Genomic DNA, 21,325 nt, shown 5'->3' on the forward strand with positions numbered 1-21,325 from the left:
AAAGAAACACAAAATATACCTATAGAATATATCTATCATAGCCACAGTCAAGAGATTTAAGAGACAGATTTACAAAATAAATAGAGGAAAGGGGGTATTGAACATAGCAGGTAAAAATAAAGAAAGAAAGCTAGATTAAATGTAAATCTAACTCCAATCTCTGATTAAATCCCAATGGGACCCTAGTTTAAAGTTTAAATATCTACCAGGCTTCCCTGGCAAGCAACGTCGCGACAAGGACCTCCTCCTTTCACTGCATTAGAAACTCTAACAATTCCAAAAAAATGGAAGCCTGTTATGTCACCAAAATGATGTTCTCTGAAGTGACAAGAAGGATTTAAAATGGAATTAGGGCGGGGCGTGTCCGGCCGGCATTTAAAAACTGCTAACTGAGCTCCTGCTCCAAGCCACCGCCAAGCTACAAGATACAGCGACGGAAGTACTCCCTACAGCTGAAATTGGCTTCCCTGGACAACACTGCACAAGGCGCTGTCCGCAAACGGGCTTCACCTAGCTCCACAGAAATTGACCGATTTCTTCCATACCACGGGCAACCAGGTGTACCAAGATGACGCCAGAGCACACACATGGCCTGCTGATAAAGAAGAGCACTCATCTTCGGTATGTACGGCCATAAACTGCACAAACACAGGGGACACTGACATCTAACCCCCTGACAGTCCATCTACCTGCAGCCCAACTAAATTTCCTCTGGATCAACTGTGGGTATAGAATTGGGTATGTGGGATTGTACAATATTTTTTATTTTATTAATTTATTTTTTTATGGTTGAACTGGATGGACTTGTGTCTTTTTTCATCCTGACTATGTAACTATGTAAAAAAAACACCATCCACCACTTCTGTGATTACAGCTAAGGATAACCCGTTTATCCTGCTGTAGCTAATTTCAGCGCAGTTACATTGAACTGTTAATATTTTATTACAAGGAAGTGGATTTTTTATTTCTTTAGGGATGTGACAGGGTCTCTTCAAATAATAAAGACTTATTTTAAGAAGATATTTCATTTTTAGACATTCATTAAATACTTCTAACCCACTGAGATGTCACCATTTTATCCATCAGCTTACTACCGATGGCTCTTGAGCAATTCTAGCTGTAAATTTTGTAAGAACAAAATGTTTGATCGTTATTACCAAATATGTATATCCGTGGCATATGATCTTGAGATAACACATCCTTCTACTAAAATAAATCTTCCATCATCAGTTGCGTCAGTTGAGGTTTCTGTCATTACTCGGTGCTCAGCCTGCAGGGATGGAAGTCCGTCGACTATTTTCTCTCTTCCTTCTACATGGGGTCACCTTGTTCTGTGCAGTGAATGGTGACAATATGACGGAGGGTGAGTACCCAGCACTGGGAGATCGATTCTGATTTCAATAAAGTGGCAGGTCGACAAAATTAATCAAAAGCTATGCAACATGAGGACTCATGTAGATAATCTATTCCAGACAGATAGACAGGTGCCGGTAAAAATATTAGGCTGCCAAGTCACATGCTGACCAAATCTACTTGTATGTGGCCAGTAGATATGGGCCAAACTACCCCCTGTTTGGTTCGCAGCAGAACTCCCGAACAGGGGAAATGTTCTAACCCGAACGGTGAACCCCATTAAAGTATATGGGAGCCAAACAGGAAAAATCAATAGTGCCCACTTTGAAGGCTTATATGCAACTGTAATATCATCTCCCGTGAGTGTGATGTCTGAAAAATCAATCTTTCTGGATCCACTCTCACAAGAGAATTCTAAATTCAAATGGATGTTATTCACATCCAAAACAAAAAGAGGGTAGAGACATTTCTCTGTTGTCCCGGACAAGTATCAGATCGTCAATGTACCTGCCATGACTGTACCTTTCTGAGTATCTCATTTACATGTGCCATTAAAAAAACGAATCTGATTTATTGCACTTAGAGTGGCGCCTTTGTTTCATGCCCAGCTCTCCTCTCCTCCTCCCGACTGATGTCAGCAGGGGATTCTTAGCCCCTCCCGCTGTAGCTGTCAGATTAGAAGAGGGAATGGCGAGCAGTCACGTGAGAGCCGAGCAGCGGTCGGAAATAAGGTATACAGAGGATTTTTTTTTAATAACGCACATACAGTGGAGTAGGGATGAGCTTGATGTTCGGGTCAAATGTACATTATGGGGCATTCGCGGAAGATTTGAGCGCTGCGGAACGCCCTGTAATGCACTGCATACACCAGTCCGTGATGTCAGAAGGGTCCAATTTTGGTGGATGGGTAAGGTTACTATGTACCCGGTACTTATTCCCATGGGCAGCCAGGATCTGGGGGCCCTCTTGTTAAAGGGGGCTTCCAGATTCCGATAAGCCCCCCGCCCACAGACCCCAACAACCACAGCCCAGGGTTGTCAGGAAGAGGCCCTTGTCCCCATTGGTTCAGGAGGGGGGGGGCGCTCGCTCAACCCCCCCTGTTTCCTGACCTGCCAGGCTGCATGCCCGGGTAAGGGTCTGGTACAGATTTTGGGGAGACCCCCGTGCCATTTTTTTTTTATTTTGGTGTGGGATTCCCCTCCAAATCTATACCAGACCTGAAGTATGGACTGGGGGGACCCAACACCATTTTTTTCTTTATTTTTAAAACTGCACTTTTATTTTATTGTTCAGCTGTCAGACGGAAAACCCATTGACAGCTGATGACTTATCGATTGTTAAGGACACTGTGGTCAGCTTTCTGCCCCCGCTCCCTAACGACCAGAATACACTGCACTCTTAATGGGCAAGGCTTTGCCCAATCAGGGCGCAAAATGCACTGTGCAGCACTCATTGCATTGCAAATTTGGGTGTTCAACGAATGGCCAAACGGAAAATGTTCGGCTTGAACTGATGTTCGTACTGAACCAGGCTCAGTCATTCCTAGCTTACACCCATGTGTCCTTAGGGAGCTTAGCACAGTTATAACCAATCTGTTATTTATAGTTTTTAAATACTCCTTACTAATTGGAGTAATACCAACTCATTAGCTTAAAGCCAATGTGGTACCAATTTCCAAAAAGAGATGTATAACAGGAAACTACACACAAATCAGCCTCACATCAATAGTATGTAAGGAATTTGAGGGAATGGCAAAGGATGCTATACATAAATGTGTCAATGATAAATGTATCATAAGTGACAACCATTATGACTTTATGAAAGCCAAGTCTTATCAGACCATACTGTACCCCATCCTACAAACCCCTGACGGAGGTGTGAAACCGGATGCGCATCGGGTATTGGGGACCACCACCCATCGGAGAGTAACTTTGTCATCCATATGAATTGTTATAGTTTTTGTCCTATGTTGTCTTTGTTTTATGTATATCTTACCAAACGCTTGACGTTTTTTAATCTTTACATGTATTAAATAAATATTAACTTGTTCATACACACCTGTGTCTGTGGCTTCCAAAGTCCCATTCTAGGGGGTGTAAGGGGCTCGGTAGCGGGGGGGGGGGGTGCGACCCTCTGGATGGGTTCACTACACACGGAACTATACAGAAAGGCAGTCGAAGACGGTTGAAAAAAAAGATTTTGGTTTATTCTTCCATCTTGCTGGAAACATGTGCAAGCATCCAAACAGCATAAACAAAATCAAACATAAAAAAAAATCCTGGCCACTTGGGGCATCTACCTTCACCACACAGGAACCTATCTATGGAGTCTAGCACAGCCTACTGCTGGGTAGACACTGCTCATCATACAGCGAAAAAACAAAAGTCTTTTTGATTTTTATCACACAGAAAAATCAAGAGCACCTCACCTCTTCAGAAGTATTTCTGCCCACTGCTCTCCTTCACTCAAAAAGCCTCAGGGTGCAGCATTCAGTAGTAATCCTCTAGGTTACTTATAGAGGCCTTAATTGCCTCATTCTGAACAGCTGAAGTTTTCCAACGCCCTTAAATCTTTCTGGCTACTTCTGCAGCCGACACCTGATAATAATTGGTGTATTGTCTAAACAGGGCAGAAATGTATCTCCCGTCTGTGACAACACCCACAGATTTACCTGACTTCCTGTCACATACCCCCCCCCTCTTGTTTCAACCCTAGGGTTGGGACACAGGTTGCCAGGCAGGCGTGCACTCGGGACAACCCATCTGCATTCCCCATTTTAGCACCGGGGCGATGCGTTACCACAAAACTAAATTCCTGGAGGGCCAGGAACCACCTATTAATTCTCCTATTGGTCGCTTTGTTCTGTGCCATCCACTTCAATGGGTCATGATCACAAGTTCAAACTGTCTACCCATGAGGTAGTACCGGAGAGTATCCAAAGCCCATTTCACCGCCAAACATTCTTTCTCAATGGTGGCATAATTCTCCTCATGGGCCTTCAACTTTTGGCTGAGGTACATAACAGGGTGTTCCTCCCCCTTGATAATCTGGGACAGTACAGCTCCTAATCCCACATTTGACGCATCTGTCTGAACCACAAAGTCCCGTGAAAAATCAGGCGAATTTAAAACTGGCTACATAAGGCCTGTTTTAAAGCCTGAAAAGTTGTTTCTGCTTCGGGAGTCCATTTGGTCATGACAGACTCCTTCCCTTTGGTCAAATTGGTCAGGGGAGCAGCCTGTGAGGCAAAATGGGGGATAAAGCGGCGATAATACCCCGCGATCCCCAAAAATGCACAAACCTGTTTCTTGTTGGTGGAATGTGGCCAATCCTGAATAGCCTCAACTTTGTTTATTTGGGGCTTGATTAGACCTCTTCCAATGGTATACCCCAGATACTTCGCCTCTTCTAGCCCAAGGGTAAATTTTTTTGGATTGGCTGTAAACCCGGCTTTCCAGATGGAATCCAACACAGCCTGAACGTTTGGTAAGTGTGAGTCCCAATCCTCACTGTGGATGACGTTGAGGCCGAAGGGTCTTATTCATGGTGCGTTGAAATGTGGCGGGAGCATTCTGTAACCCAAAAGGCATTTTCCGATATTGGAAAGATCCGTCTGGAGTTACAAATGCTGTTTTTTCCCTGGCCGACTCCGAGAGAGGAATTTGCCAATAACCCTTGGTCAGGTCTAACGTCGTCATGTACCGGGCAGTGCCTAGGCGATCAATTAGTTCATTGATGCGGGGCATAGGATAGGTGTCAAACTTAGTGATTTGATTCAGGCGGCGAAAGTCATTACAAAACCGCCAACTTCCATCTGGTTTGGGCACTAAGACAATGGGACTGGACCAATCACTATTTGACTCTTCTATCACCCCCAACTCAAGTATTTTTTTTACTTCTTGCCGGGCTTCTGGAATTCTATAAGGCTTCAACTTGACCTTATCCCCTGGTGTGGTGATAATGTCATGTTCAACTCCGGAGACCCACCCTGGCAGGTCTGAAAACTTCTCCTTATTACGGAGCACAAATTCTTTAACCTCCTGTTGCTGAGTTTTGGATAGAGTCTCCGCTATCCCAACTTCAGGGACAGCCAGGTTAAATGGAGCAGAAAATTGGGTAGTCTTAGCGACCAAGGACTCTCTATCCTTCCATGGTTTCAGCAAGTTCACGTGATAGAGCTGCTCAGGTTTCCATCTTCCCGGTTGGCTAATTTTATAATTCACCACCCCCATTTTCTCCAACACTTCATAGGGACATTGCCATTTGGCTAGGAATTTACTTTCGACCGTGGGGACCAGCACCAACACCCTATCACCAGGTGCAAAGAAACGGACCTGGGCCCCACGATTGTAAATCCTTTGTTGAACCAATTGGGCTTGGGCTAAATGTTCCTTCACAATCGGCATCACTTGGGCAATTCTATCTGGCATTAGGGCCACATGTTCAATCTATCCTTCCATGGTTTCAGCAAGTTCACGTGATAGAGCTGCTCAGGTTTCCATCTTCCCGGTTGGCTAATTTTATAATTCACCACCCCCATTTTCTCCAACACTTCATAGGGACATTGCCATTTGGCTAGGAATTTACTTTCGACCGTGGGGACCAGCACCAACACCCTATCACCAGGTGCAAAGAAACGGACCTGGGCCCCACGATTGTAAATCCTTTGTTGAACCAATTGGGCTTGGGCTAAATGTTCCTTCACAATCGGCATCACTTGGGCAATTCTATCTGGCATTAGGGCCACATGTTCAATCACCCTTCGATGAGGGGAACTCTCACTCTCCCATGTTTCCCTGGCAATGTCCAGTAGGCCCCAGGGGTGCCGCCCATACAGTAGCTCAAACAGAGAGAACCCTCTGGACGATTGGGGAACCTCTCTTATGGCAAACATCAGATAAGGGAGCAGATAATCCCAATTCTTTCCGTCTTTATCCACCACCTTCCTCAACATTTGTTTTAAAGGATCACTAAAGGAATTTTTTTTTTTTAGCTAAATAGCTTCCTTTACCTTACTGCAGTCCTGGTTTCATGTCCTTATTGTTCGTTTTTGCTTTGAAGTTGCTGGAATTCTGCTCTGATCTCCACACTTCCTGGTTGTCTGTTTCCTTATAACCATAGTACTGGGAGCTTTTCACTGTTGGTCTAAGCTGTCATTACTGTGTGTCTAAAACTTAACAGAACCAATCAGATTCATTTTAAAAACAAAACACTGCCCTGGATTTGTTTGTTTTTGTTCTGTGTGTCTCTCTAGTTCACAGGAACATGAGACCAGTTTAAAAGTGAAACTAACCTGCAGGCACATTATATGATTGATTTTTATCTATTTGTAATCATTTTTAAAAGGAATCAGTTAACTTTTATGTCTCTATACCCTGTAAACAGTAATTTCAGCAAAAAAAATGTTTTCCTTTAGTGACCCTTTAAGGTTTTATTAAACCTTTCCACTAACCCGTCTGTTTGAGGGTGATATACTGATGTACGTAATTGGGTCACTTTCAGGAGTTTACAAAGTTCTTTGGTCACCCTTGACATAAACGGGGTGCCCTGGTCAGATAGGACCTCCTTAGGAAGACCCACACGGCTGAAAACCTGAAATAACTCTTTGGCAATGTTTTTAGTTGGGGTATAAAGCAGTTGAATGTTTTTTGGGGCGTTCAGAAACCCTTCCCGATGTGCAAAAGACCTTCATTATGGAGCTCCTGCAGTTCGCTACTGCGCACAACTATTTCTGGTATGACGGGGAATACTATCTCCAACGCAAAGGAGTGGCTATGGGGGCAAAGTTTGCCCCCAGCTTAGCAAACATCTTCATGGCCAAGTGGGAGGAGGATGTCGTCTATGCTTACAATCGGCCAGAGGTAGTACTCTGGGCTCGATACATAGACGACATCCTCCTCCTATGGAGGGGTGACCGGGAGTCCCTTGACAACTTCATGGCCACCTTGAATACAAATGATTTGGGCATTAGACTCTCTCACGAGGCTAGCCATTCTAGTATTCACTTTTTAGATTTGGAGATCTTTGTCCAAGACAACCAATTAACAACCAGAACATACTTCAAGAGTACCGACCGGAACGGCTATATTCCGGTCGATAGCTGTCATCACCCATCCTGGCTCTCTTCGGTACCTAAGAGTCAGTTGTTGCGCATCAGACGTAACTGCTCGAACATCGAAGACTACCAGACACAAGCGCAGATCCTCAAAAAAAGATTTGTAGATAAAGGTTACCCAGGTCATTTGGTCGATAAAGAAATTAACAATATAGCAACAGTTGACAGAATCTCACTCACTGTGGCACGACAAAAGGAGGTGGGAGAGTCTAAGTTCAAAAATTCTTTCTTTACCTCATTTTCAGTGCAATACAGGCAGATAAAGGGGATCATCTCTAAACACTGGAAAGTGTTAAAGAGTGATGGAATTTTGGGGCCATCCCTTCCTGAAAATGCTGGAATAATTTACAGAGGGGCCACCTCGTTGAGGAATCAGATTGCACCGAATGTTCCTGACCCCCCTGTAAAGCCGTCTTTCTTTCCCCTCTCAAAAGGATATCATCCCTGTAGGAGATGCACAGTGTGCACCAATAATATATGTGGTAGGAAAAAAAACCACCAGTTTTAGGTCTACCACCACGGGGATAGAATACCCCATGCGTCACTTCTTTACATGTGCTACAACCAATATTGTATACTTGATCACCTGCCCTTGTGGAAAACAGTACGTTGGCCGCACCATACGGAGCTTTTCCACAAGGGTAGGTGAGCATGTGGCAAAGATTTTGAAAGGCCGTACCAACCACACTGTACCCAGGCATTATGTAGAAAAACATAATAAAAAACTAGAAGGCACCAAATTCCAGATTATAGACAGGTTTGTCCCCCACTGGAGGGGCGAACCCAAAGTCAGAGGGGTGTCCAAGCTCGAGGTATTCTGGATTTACCAGCTAAAATGTTTTGTACCTTATGGGTTAAACGTTGAGTGGGACGTTAATGCCTTTATCAACCAGGCTTAGCGATAATAAAAAAGGAATTTCTTCTCCTTTTTTTTTCCCTTGGTTTGCCCGGGACATTGTATAAGGTTTGGACATAATTTATTGCCTTAACACATATAAAAAGCCTGATAAATCTTTATATTCCCTTTATAGTTCTATGTGATAATATATAATGTGGCCGATTTAAATGTATATTGATGATTGGCTTTATATATTATTGTCTTTATTTCCTTTGCATATTGTTGATCCACCTGTCTGGGATTAAATCCTTGGGATCCACGTTTCTCCTAATATATGTAGAATTACCTGGATGTGTTTATGACCATTGGAGGTAACTGTGTAACATCAATATTAAAGGTCTTTGCTGTCATATGACTTCAATGAAACACTAACCCTAGTTGCCCACAAGATGCCGCTGTCCTGCATACAGGAATCTGCTTGCGTGACGTGACAACGAGGCGTGGAACGCATCGTGACACGCGGACATAGGGCACTACTGTATGGAGAGCGTGTGCGTCACGTCACAGCGCTGTATGAACATATCTCCCGGGCGTGAAAACGAGGCTTGAATTACCTCATGACACGCGGAAGTACGGCACCGAGATGGCGATGTGCGCATGCGCGTGACGTCATGACGTCCAGCGCTCTCTATGCCTATGGGCTTATGCGAGGGGTGGAGAACGAGGACAGCGTCAAACTGGATAGTTAGATACTTCCAGTATACACGCCCATTACTACTAATGGCCCTTCCCACTACTTCCGGGTTTTGGAGAGCAAATCCACAACATGTGTGCCTAATTGGAGCGCACGCCGGAGTCAGCTGTGGAGCAAGGTAAGATTACAGACAGGTGGATTTTAGGCTATATATTGGCAGTGGATGGCACAGACCTCTGTATACACCCCAGTAGAAGTCCTTATAGCGACGAAACCGGTAGGGTACACAGGTCATACCGCCATCACCTGCATTATCTGTGGATATTTTCTGTCCGTTTATTGGATTGGAAAGCTTTTTGGTTTGCTGCATGGTTTTTTTGGATTTTACAATTTTTTGTTGGACTTTTGATTTTGATTTTTATTGCTGAACTTTGTTTGGAAAAAACTTTTGTTCAAAGTGTTATTTTATCCAGTGTGTTCACTTTTTTCAGTAACACAAGTTTGAAGTTTTTTCATTAAAACTGTAACTTTTTTACACTATGTGGAGCTCTCTTTTTTTGTTTTTTCCACATACTCTGTTGTGATCAACCACTGATTCCATCACCTAAAAATTTTTTTGGAGAACATCTGTGTCCTTTTTGTCTGTGAGTATAATCTTGCACCAACCACTATCTGGAGACTTCATAAAGCTGGAGAGGCCTTGAGAGAAATCACATCGCAAGGGTAACCAGAGAGGGCAATCGGCCCGTACAAGCTTTGGAGACCCACCCATCGTAAGATGAGGAGTGGGTCAACGTGTTCTGGTAAGAGTACCCAGTTATTTCTTCTCTCGTAAAAGTCTGATTGAAGCGTGCTACTGAGGATATTTATACAATCAAAAAGGACTATATATATGTATTATTCCCAACAGGGGATTGGACTATATATAATTTATGTGAAGTTAATATCATCCCATATGATTTAAGATGTCCCCCCAAAGAAACTTGTTTTGAACCTATAGCTCACCTGCCTTTGCAGGTTAATTGCTGTAGTGTGTGTTTATTTGAGAGTACCATCATCTCTCTCCTGAGTCCCTAACAGGACTTAACTGGCAACAGGTGCATGTTGATCCTCTGAGGTTCACATTCACATTAACAGCCACACAGGAATATTTGTTTCACAGACTATTTTTGCATTATAGGCGTTTATTTTCACTTCACAAGTTTTATTTATTAATTTTGAAGGATTTACAAAATTCTCAATTACAAATAATTGTCACTACACCTCACGGTGTTAAGTACACATTTGGATTATTTCCAATCTTATATTATCTCTCTCCTTTTGGTTCTTACCAAAGTAGAGTTGAAATATATTGGCGCTACACTTCTTTTTACACAATACCTTTACAAATATTTTTTGTGTGTTGGCCGCCCACCTTTTTCACCTTTTATAAGTTTGCGCAATATTTTCACACACACTAATGTTTTTAGCAGAGGTGTTTCGGAGAGGAATCGCTTCTGGGTAATGGGTGGCATAGTCCAATATTACCAAGATGTGCTGGTGCCCTCTAGTGAACTTCAGTAAGGGGCCAACCAAGTCCATGGCGATCCTCTCAAAAGGGACCTCGATAATGGGCAGGGGTACCAACGGACTGCGGAAATGTGGCATGGGTGCAGTAATCTGACACACTGGACAGGAAGAGCAGTACAATTCCACTTCCTTAGTGATCCCAGGCCAATAAAACCTCTGGGTGATCCTCTCCCGGGTTTTTTCTGCTCCCAAATGTCCCCCAAGAATGTGCCCATGGGCCAGTTCCAAAACCATCTTGCGGTACGGTTTAGGCACTACCAGTTGCTCAATGGTGTCCTCTATCCTCTGTGACACTCTATATAACAGGTCCCTTTCAATAATGAAGTAAGGGAGGGCAACCCTCTCGTCAGGGTTAACTAACTCCCCATCTATCTTCACTACATTCTCCCGGGCTCTTAGCAATGTGAGGTCCCTCAATTGCAGAGATGATAAAGTTTTCTCTGTGCACCTCGAGGTCATCAAACCCTATCGGCCGCTGTTCCTCTTCTGAGGTAGCAGGCTCCTCCCTAGGGACTGGTGTTTCCCCTGCTAATACTGAGAATGGAAACTCAGGAGAATCCTCACAGTTGTTGGTTTCTGGAGTAGATGGTTCAGACTCAGAAGAACCACCTACTGGGGAATCTGGGCAGTCCCAGAGTTCCCAGAATTTTGGGAAATCCCTTCCCACAATGGCGTCATGTGGCAGTTTGGGAACTAAACCCACCTGGTGACACAAGTTACCAAGGGAGGTTTCAAAGGAAACCGTAGTCGCCGGATATTCTCGAGTGTCCCCATGTACACAAACTACAGCCATTTTCCTAGGATGTAAGGTTTTGCCCACCACTAGATCACTTTTCACTAAGGTGACCAGGCTACCTGAATCCAACAATACCACAACATCTTTACCGTCTAAGCACATTCTATATAAAGGTTTCTCATTGTCCTTTACTGCAGTGCATGTGGTTGTAAAAAGGGACTGTCATCTCTCTGTCAGAAAGTCACACTGCATGGGTTCATCACCCGCTGGGCAAACCGCTGCTACATGTCCCTCTTCCCGGCAACGGTAACAAATCAACCTTCTGGTCCTCTCCTGTGGGATGGGTCTTCCAGGCCGCTCTCGCCAAACATTAGCAGTAGTCACAATAATTCCTCTAGTTGCTCCTTGGTAACTCTCTCCACCCCCATCCCTTGATGCAGTCTTACCTATAGGTGGGGAGGGTCTGGTCTTGGGGTGAAAAGTCTGTGCGTTTCTGGTGGAAGAGGACAAATTCTCTGTGGTTAGGTACCTTTCGACCAGGTCTACAAGTTTGTCTGCGGTTTCCGGACCACCATGGTTCACCCATTTCTGCAGGGTGTTAGGAAGAGACCTAAGAAATTTGTCCATGACTACTCGCTCCAAAATTTTTGGTCCGGACAGAATTTTTGGCTGCTGCCATTTCCTAGCCAAATGGATGAGGTCATACATCTGCGACTGAGGTGGCTACCTCAGCTGATAACTCCAATTGTGGACCCGCTGAGCACGGACATCCATGGTTACACCAAAACGTGCCAATATTTCCTCTTTTAACCGATCATAATTTTTCGCGTCTGCTAGCTCCAAATCAAAATATGCCTTTTGGGCTTCTCCACGTAATAGGGGGGCCACTAGTCCAGCCCACTGTTCTTTAGGCCAACTCTCTCTTTCCGCTGCTTTCTCAAACGTGGTCAGAAACATCTCCGGGTCCTCATCTGCAGTCATCTTTGGCAATAAGTGTCGTACCTGAAAATTCAGTATGTTACTGGCCTGACTCCCAGCCTCAGTCTGCTGTCTCTGAAGCTGTGTCACGATGGCCTCCATTTGCTGCTGGTGTCTCTGTTCCAAGCCTGCAATGCTCTCTTGGTGAGCCTGTTGTTAAGCTGCGTGAGCCTGTTGTTGAGCTGCAAGGCTCCGCTGCAAACCTGCATTTGTCTGCTGTTGATATGCATTTGCTAAAGCCAGCTGTTTCAGTATCTCCTCCATTTTGAGTTTACTTTAACTGCCCGCGGCACTCCACCATGTGTAAGGGCTTAGCTCGGTATCGGGGGTGTGTGACCCTCTGGATGGGTTCACTACACACAAAACTATACAGAAAGGCAGTCGAAGACGGTTGAAAACAAAGATTTTGGTTTATTCTTTATTCAAACATAAAATAAACCCTGGCCACTTGGGGTGTCTACCTTCACCACACAGGAACCTATCTATGGAGTCTAGCACAGCCTACTGCTGGGTAGACACTGCTCATCATACAGCGAAAAAACAAAAGTCTTTTTGATTTTTATCACACAGAAAAATCAAGAGCACCTCACCTCTTCAGAAGTATTTCTGCCCACTGCTCTCCTTCACTCAAAAAGCCTCAGGATGCAGCATTTAGTAGTAATCCTCTGGATTACTTATAGAGGCCTTAATTGCCTCATTCTGAACAGCTGAAGTTTTCCAACACCCTTAAATCTTTCTGGCTACTTCTGAGCAGAAATGTATCTCCCGTCTGTGACACCCACAGATTTACCTGACTTCCTGTCACAGGGGGTTCTGTCTTGTTCTATCCAACCCGGGATGTGGCCACGACACTGGGCATATATGGCATGTTGAAACCCTTCTCTTTCTCTGACTGCATAGATTGCAGTCATTCACTATGGAATAAGAGGAGCTTAAGAGAGGATATGATTACAATGTGCAAATATCAAAGATGACCTCAGTAACTGTAATAAACAGTTTACTCTAATGCTTTGTACACACAACCATTTTCCTTGGCAAAAACCATCAAGAAAACTGCTGGCAGAGCTTTTTTGCCGAGAAAAACGGCCGTGTGTATGAGAAAAAAAGAGAACATGGGGCCAAATTCTCAAAAACGCTGCCTAACTTAACTTTCAGCAGTTAAGTTACACAGGCCTTAAATTTCTACCTAAGTGCCCGATCCACAAAGCACTTACCTAGAAATTACACGCCGTGTAACCTAAGTGCCTCCGTCGCAAGGCGGTCGTCTGCTCGAGGGGGCGATTCCTATTAAAATGAGGCGCGCTCCCGCGCCGGACGTACTGCGCATGCGTGACGTCATTTTTCCCGACGGGCAGTGCGCGAACGTAATTTACGCCGGGCTTTGTGGATTGCGACGGGACAATAAAGTTGCGACGGGTTGAAAAAAAAATACGCGCCGAAAAAAAAAAAAAAAAATTAAAAAAAAAACGCGGCGATCGAAAACAAGGTCTGGTTTTACATGGTGTACTAACTTTACACATTGTAAAACCAGCCCTAATTTTGCGCAAGCAAATCATAACTTATGCAGAAAACACAAAGCTTAAAAGCTTTGTGGATCTGCTTAAGTACTCATTTGCATACGCTAGGCGGCATTTCAACTCGAAATGCCCCCAGCGGCGGATGCGGTACTGCATCTTAAGATCTGACAGTGTAAGTGTCTTACAGATGTCGGATCTTCTGCCTAACTTTGGAAAAATCCTTTTGAGGATCGTTTCCAAAGTTAGGCACAGAGATACGCAGGCTGAACAGCAGTTACGCCTGCGTATCTCCTTTGAAGATTTGGCCCATGCTCTCTTTTTTCTCGGCGGGAGTCTAAATTTTCTGGTCGTGGTTCTCGTCGGGCTGGTTTACAACGAGAAACACGTTTGTGTGTATGCTTAAAAACCTGTGCATGCTCAGAATAAAGTATGAGACGGGAGCGCACCTTCGGTAAAAGTAGCGTTCGTAATGGAGATAGCACATTCGTCGCGCTGTAACAGACTGAAAAGCGCGAATCGTCTCTCACCAAACTTTTACTTAACAAGCGCTAACACGAGATTAGCAAAAGCAGCCCCAAGGGTGGCGCCAGTGGAATCGAACTTCAATTTAATAGTGCCGTCGTACTTGTTGTATGCAAGGAAAGCTTGACAAGAACCTTGTCGAGGAAAATTACGTTTCTTTTACGCCAAGATTCTCGTTGTGTGTACGAGGCCTTAAGGTCCCAGAAGAGGACACAAGGCCAGGTATTCTATACGTCAAACTGGATGGACCTGTGTCATTTTTTAACCTTTTTAACTAGGTAACTGTGTAACTACATGTTGGGGATTGCTTGGGTAAGTCTCAGCTATATATATACAGTATATTGTTTGAGTGTGAGTGCCACTTAATGAAGTAGTACAATGAACCTAGGCTATTAGATGATGTCCCCCTCAGGGCTGGGCTCCGAGGAAGCAGTTTGAATGATACATGCCACATCATTGTAACATCTTGTGACCAAAAGGAATTATGGTGGAGGAAAGATATGGGCAAAAAGTGAATATTTCAGAAAATCAGTTTTCCGTTTTTCTTTTTAGTAGAAATTATTTTTAATTATTTTCTGCTTTAACCACTTAACCACCAGCCGCCGTCAAATAACGGCGGCAAGGTGGTTGCTTAACTCTGGGAGGACGTTATATAATGTCCTCCCAGAATCACGCTCCCGCGCGCCCCCTGGGGCGCGCACACAGGAATGTCCGTGACCACCGCATCACGGATCACGGTAAATTGCCGCTGATAGCGGCCGTTTACCACATGATCGCTCCGTCCAATGACGGAACGATCACATGTAAACAAACCGGCATCATTTGATGACGCCGGTTCCTCCCTCCTCTCTCTGTACCAATCGGTACAGTGTGAGAGGAGAGCGCGGATGTCAGCAGCAGTGTGGGATGGATCTGTGACTATTGCAATCACAGATCCATCTATCCCTGCTCAGCCATCCCTGCATTAACCCCTGCAATACTCTTCCTTCCCTGTGCAATACTCTGCAATAACCCCTGCAATACTCTTCCTTCCCTGTGCAATACTCTGCAATACCCCCTGCTCAATACTCTGCAATACCCCCTGCGCAATACTCTGCAATACCCCCTGCGCAATACTCTGCAATACCCCCTGCGCAATACTCTGCAATACCCCCGCGCAATACTCTGCAATACCCCCGCGCAATACTCTGCAATACCCCCCGCGCAATACTCTGCAGTTCCCCCTGCGCAATACTCTGCAATACCCCCTGCCAGTACTGTGCAGTACCCCTTGCGCAATACTCTGCAGTACCCCTTGCGCAATACCCTGCAGTACCCCCTGGGCAATACTCTGCAGTACCCCCTGTGCAATACTCTGCACAATACTCTGCAATACCCCCGCACAATACTCTGCAATACCCCCGCACAGAACTCTGCAATACCCCCGCACAATACTCTGCAATACCCCCACACAATACTCTGCAATACCCCCCACACAATACATTGCAATACCCCCCACACAATACTCTGCAATACCCCCCGCACAATACTCTGCAATACCCCCGCACAATACTCTGCAATACCCCCGCACAATACTCTGCAATACCCCCCGCACAATACTCTGCAATACCCCCCGCACAATACTCTGCAATACCCCCGCACTATACTCTGCAATACCCCCCGCACAATACTCTGCAATACCCCCCGCACAATACTCTGCAATACCCCCCGCACAATACTCTGCAATACCCCCGCACAATACTCTGCAATACCCCCACGCACAATACTCTGCAATACCCCCGCACAATACTCTGCAATACCCCCACGCACAATACTCTGCAATACCCCCCGCACAATACTCTGCAATACCCCCCGCACAATACTCTGCAATACCCCCCGCACAATACTCTGCAATACCCCCCGCACAATACTTTGCAATAACCCCGCACAATACTCTGTAATACCCCGCACAATACTCTGCAATACCCCCCGCACAATACTCAGAAAATACTCTGGGGAAAAAAATGTGTTTTAACCACTTCCCGCCCACGTCATATTATGTCCTTTACCTCGTGCAGGGATATCTGAATGATGCCTGCAGCTACAGGCATCATTCAGATATCATTTTTTTCAGCCGGCGATTCTCTACACCATAAGAATGATCATGGCGGCTGTTCCGCCTCTTGATCGTTATTACGGGAGCCAAAAGGGGACATCCCCACTCCTTTCACCCTCCGGTGCTTCTTCCGACTCACCACTGCGATCAAAGCCAGGATCATTTTTTTTTCCAGGCTTCCCAGCCTAGAGGTGAGATGTGGGGTCTTATTGACCCCATATCTCATTGTAAAGAGGACCTGTCATGCTATATTCCTATTATAAGGGATGTTTACATTCCTTGTAATAGGAATAAAAGTAATCAAAACATTTATTTTTGGGGAAAAACGTGTCAAACTAAATTATAAAGTAAAATGAACAATAAAAAAAAAAAATATTTAAAGCGCCCCTGTTCCCGCGTGCTCGTATACAGAAGCGAACATGCACGTAAGTCCCGCCCACATATGAAAACGGTGTTCAAACCACACATGTAAGGTACCGCTGCGAACGTTAGAGCGAGAGCAATCATTTTGGCCCTAAACCTCTTCTCCAACTAAAAAGATGTAACCAGTAAAAACATTTAAAGCGTCACCTATGGGGATTTTTAAGTAGCGAAGTTTGGCGCCATTCCACAAGCGTGTGCAATATTGAAGGGTGACATGTTGGGTATCTATTTACTCGGCGTAACTTCATCTTTCATATTATGCAAAAACATTGGGCTAACTTTAATGTTTTTTTTTTTTTTTAAAATGCGTTCGAAAAATTGCTGTGCAAATACCATGCGCGATAAAAAGTTGCAACAACCGCCATTATATTCTCTAGGGTCTTTGCTAAAAAAGCATATATAATGTTTTGGGGTTCTATGTAATTTTCTAGCAAATGAATGATGATTTTTCCATGTAGGAGAGAAATGGCAGAATTGGTCTGGGTGCTCCAGAACGCCTGAAGATGCTCCCTGCATGTTGGGCCTCTGTATGTGGCCACGGTGTAAAAGTCCCACACATGTGGTATCGCCATACTCGGGAGGAATAGCAGAATGTGTTTTGGGGTGTAATTTGTGGTATGCATATGCTGTGTGTGAGAAATAACCCGCTAATATGAAACTTTTGTGGAAAAAAAATAAAAATAAAAAAAACCTTGATTTTGCAAAGAATTGTGTGAAAAAATGACAACTTCAAAAAACTCACAATGCCTCTTTATAAATACCTTGGAATGTCTTCTTTCCAAAAAAGGGTCATTTGGGGGGTATTTGTACTTTTCTGGCATGTTAGGGTCTCAAGAAATGAGAGAGGCTGTCAGTACATCAGATGTGATCAAATTGATCAATTTTCAGTAATTGGTACCATAGCTTGTAGACCTTATAACTTTCACCCAGACTAAATAATATCCAATTTTTTTTGTTTTGTTACCAAAGATATGTAGCAGTATACATTTTAGGCCAAATTTATGAAGAAAAACTACTTTTTTGCAAAATTTTATAATAGAAATGAAGAAAAATTCATTTTTTTACAAAATTTTCGTTCTTTTTTCATTTATAGCGAAAAAAATAAAAACCGCAGAGGTGATCAAATACCACCAAAAGAAAGCTCTATTTGTGTGAAAAAAAGGACAAAAAATTAATTTGGTTACAGTGTTGTATGACTGAGTTATTGTCATTCAAAATGTGAGAGCACCGAAAGCTGAAAATAGGTCTGGTTATTAAGGGTGTTTAAGTGCCCAGTGGTCAAGTGGTTAAATGAATGGTAAATGTATCTGGTTTATGTATATTCTCTAACATTATGTTTTAACTTTCCAGGTGAAATCAAGTTCAAGTTTGTTTTTAACCCATCCAGACATTGGAGTGTGATCAGGCTTGTCCCATCCATCTACACTGTTGTGTTCCTTGTGGCTCTTCCTCTCAATATCATGGCGATCCTCATGTTCCTGGTGAAGATAAAGGTCAGGAAGCCGGCAGTTGTCTATATGCTGAACCTCGCCACTGCAGATCTCCTCCTCATTAGCACACTGCCTTTTCACATTGTCTACAGATTCTTGGGCTCTAACTGGATCTTCGGGGAAGGAATGTGTCGCTTTGTCACGGCAGCATATTACTGTAACACGGGCTGCTCTGTTCTGCTCCTGACAAGTATTAGTGTGGACCGTTTCCTGGCCATAGTCTACCCGGTGCGGTCTCTCTCCTGGCGCACAGTGAAGCGAGCCTGGCTGGTGTGTGGTGTCATTTGGGTCATCTCAGTGGCCAGCTTTGTGCCTCTTCTCATAAAAAAACAAATCTATACATTTCCTGAACTAGATATGGTAGTATGTCATGAATACCAGGAATATGATAATTTTAGGGGCTTTTATATTATTTATGGCATCACTATTATCTTGATTTTCTTTTACTTACAGTTATGTATTATAACTTTCTGTTACATTAGAATCATCCGCAGTCTCAGCAGTTCAAAATTTCATGGCACACATAAGAGATCACGAGCTATCCGCCTATCCGTGGTTGTGCTGAGTGTGTTTGTCCTTTGTTTTGGCCCCACCAATGTCATCTATTTCATTCACTTTGTGCGGATTTATAAGGATGCCGATTTCTCTCTCTTCCTTGCCTACATCCTCTGCACCAGTATCAGCTGCATAAACTGTGGTCTGGATCCTCTAATCTATTATTTTACATCCTCTGGTTGTCAGAGATACGTCTACAGCTTGCTGCACCGGAAGAAAAATAAATGTAAACCAGTAAAAAAAAAAATGGATCTTCAAACACCAGAAGAAGCAAACAAAGAGAACTCATTCTGATCAGCTCTCTGAGAGAGGATACGTTATTTTAACACTGCACCTTTTTTTTTAATTCACTGTAATTATCTTAAAAAAAAGATTTTCAATTGATATAAATGCAATGCTTAAAGTGGACCTTCCAAGAAAAATGAAAACAAATTTATGTGAGTATTTTTAATCCCTAAGTTAAAGTTTTAAATAAATGTTACTAGCAGAGAGCACTATGGTTTGCTTTTGTCTTTATATGGCCACACATGACTGAATGAGATCCCAGGAGGAGGTCAGAGCTGTCTAGTTACATTGGGATGAGGAGTCGTGTTCCCGAGGCATCCTGAGAGATATTATACCAGGTGTGTGTGACTCTGTAGTGGGGTTTACATAGTGAGAAACTGGGAGGAGGTCTGTCTTGTCCAGGAATATCAGGAGGAGGAGTCGTTTCCCCCCGAGGTATCCTGAGAGATATTAATCCAGGCGCGTGTGACTCTGTAGTGGGGTCAACTTTTGGAGGTGAGCAGGCATTCCAGCTAGAGGTGGTAGTCACTGAAGTCACTGGAAATTAATGAACTGTGTACAGTGGGAAATCTGCGCTGCCCCTAACTCACTTCACGTAAACGATTATTATAATATTAGATGAAATTGGTGAATAAGTAAAAAAATTTGATGAAAACACAATTAAATGCAAATTTAATAATATATAAACTACAGCGCTACTAGATCCAGAATTGCACCACACAATTAATAATCAAATGTAAAAAGCTGCAGTATGTGAAAAAAGGTGACCAAACCATAAACAATGTAAATAATGTACATATGCGCTAAAAACAACTTATTAATGTGATATCTACTACAAAAGATCAGATGCCAAATGTGATAAAAAACAAAAAAAATTGCTAATACTGATGAGTGAACTCGGTATTGTTATCACCGCAAACAAATGTGATAAAATCAAAATAGCATCGACTGCATAAGGTTTCCAATAACCGTCCCTATAGTTAAATGGATATTGCTCTGAAGGGTTAACAGTGCGTGTTTAATCAGCAGAAAGTGAATGTCAGTGCAATCAAACCAACACAGCCTAGGATGGCTATTGAGCACTACAAATGGATTCAGACCCGCTTCAGTGTGATGATACCACACAGCCTTGTTGAATAATAGGCAATGCAGTTACTTCAGATCCACTCCACACAAATCACGGCAGGATGTGAAATATATGAGGGAGAGAAAGAAACACACAATAGTGTAATGCTGCAAAGCTCCAAAGCAGAATCAGAGGCGCTGTGCGCTGATACACTCACGATTTTCCCCCTCTTTGTGAAAGCCGCTCAGTAATGAATTGTAGAGATCCTCACTCGGGAACTTCCGTCAGGTCTCGTATGGCAGGCTCCTCCCCCACGCGTATCGTCACTCGCCACGTGACTTAATCATGGGTAATGTCCATAGAGCATTCGTGAGGGGGAAAATCGTGAGTGTATCAGCGCACAGCGCCTCTGATTTTGCTTTGGAGCTTTGCAGCATTACACTATTTGTTTGTTTTTTATCACATTTGGCATCTGATCTTTTGTAGTAGATATCACATTAATTAGTTGTTTTTAGCGCATATGTACATTATTTACAATTAAATGCAAATTAATTACATATGAAATTCATGTGATTAGGTTGAATATACAGCTCATCGATCATGGGAAAAAGTTCATAATTGCGCAACCAAGTAAAATAAAATAAATCCAATTTAAATAGTGTTGACTTTCAAGTCCATGCAGTGTTTCAAATAAAACAGGTGATGTTTAAACATTCAGGTTGTGGCTAGGGACTTCTTTCCGCTGTTAAATGATAAAAAGGGCCTTTTACCGGATAAGTTGAATCTCAAATTATAGAGATCAAACTGGCTCTGCAATGGTTCGATCAACCTATGGACATTCCTTCTGGGATCCTCCTAGAGCTGATATCCCTCCCGATACAGTGCACTGCTGTTTTAGGTTGTATTCTTCCTGTGTATCTTCCGTTTGGGATATTTTTTTTAAGACTTCCAAACAAAACTGACATCCAAAAGCAATGAAACAGTTTAAACAGCTGCGGCTCAAGCCAGCCAGCTGGTGCTTGGTGGCATCAGAGACTGGTGCTCCACCCGACGCATTTCCCTGTAGAAGGCATCAACTGGGAAACGGAG

At 43.6% G+C, this 21,325-nt stretch overlaps 1 protein-coding gene across 1 annotated transcript; it reads left to right on the forward strand.

The window, feature by feature from the left end:
* The first annotated feature begins 1,253 nt into the window (after positions 1–1,253).
* Positions 1,254–19,379, forward strand: LOC120933637 (proteinase-activated receptor 1-like). The gene is made up of 2 exons (XM_040346949.1): positions 1,254–1,363; positions 18,191–19,379. The coding sequence occupies exons 1-2, from the start codon at positions 1,279–1,281 to the stop codon at positions 19,177–19,179; spliced, it is 1,074 nt and encodes a 357-aa protein (XP_040202883.1). The 5' UTR covers positions 1,254–1,278; the 3' UTR covers positions 19,180–19,379.
* The last annotated feature ends 1,946 nt before the right edge of the window (positions 19,380–21,325 follow it).

The sequence above is a fragment of the Rana temporaria genome, chromosome 3, assembly GCF_905171775.1.
Source record: "Rana temporaria chromosome 3, aRanTem1.1, whole genome shotgun sequence".
NCBI lineage: Eukaryota > Metazoa > Chordata > Amphibia > Anura > Ranidae > Rana > Rana temporaria.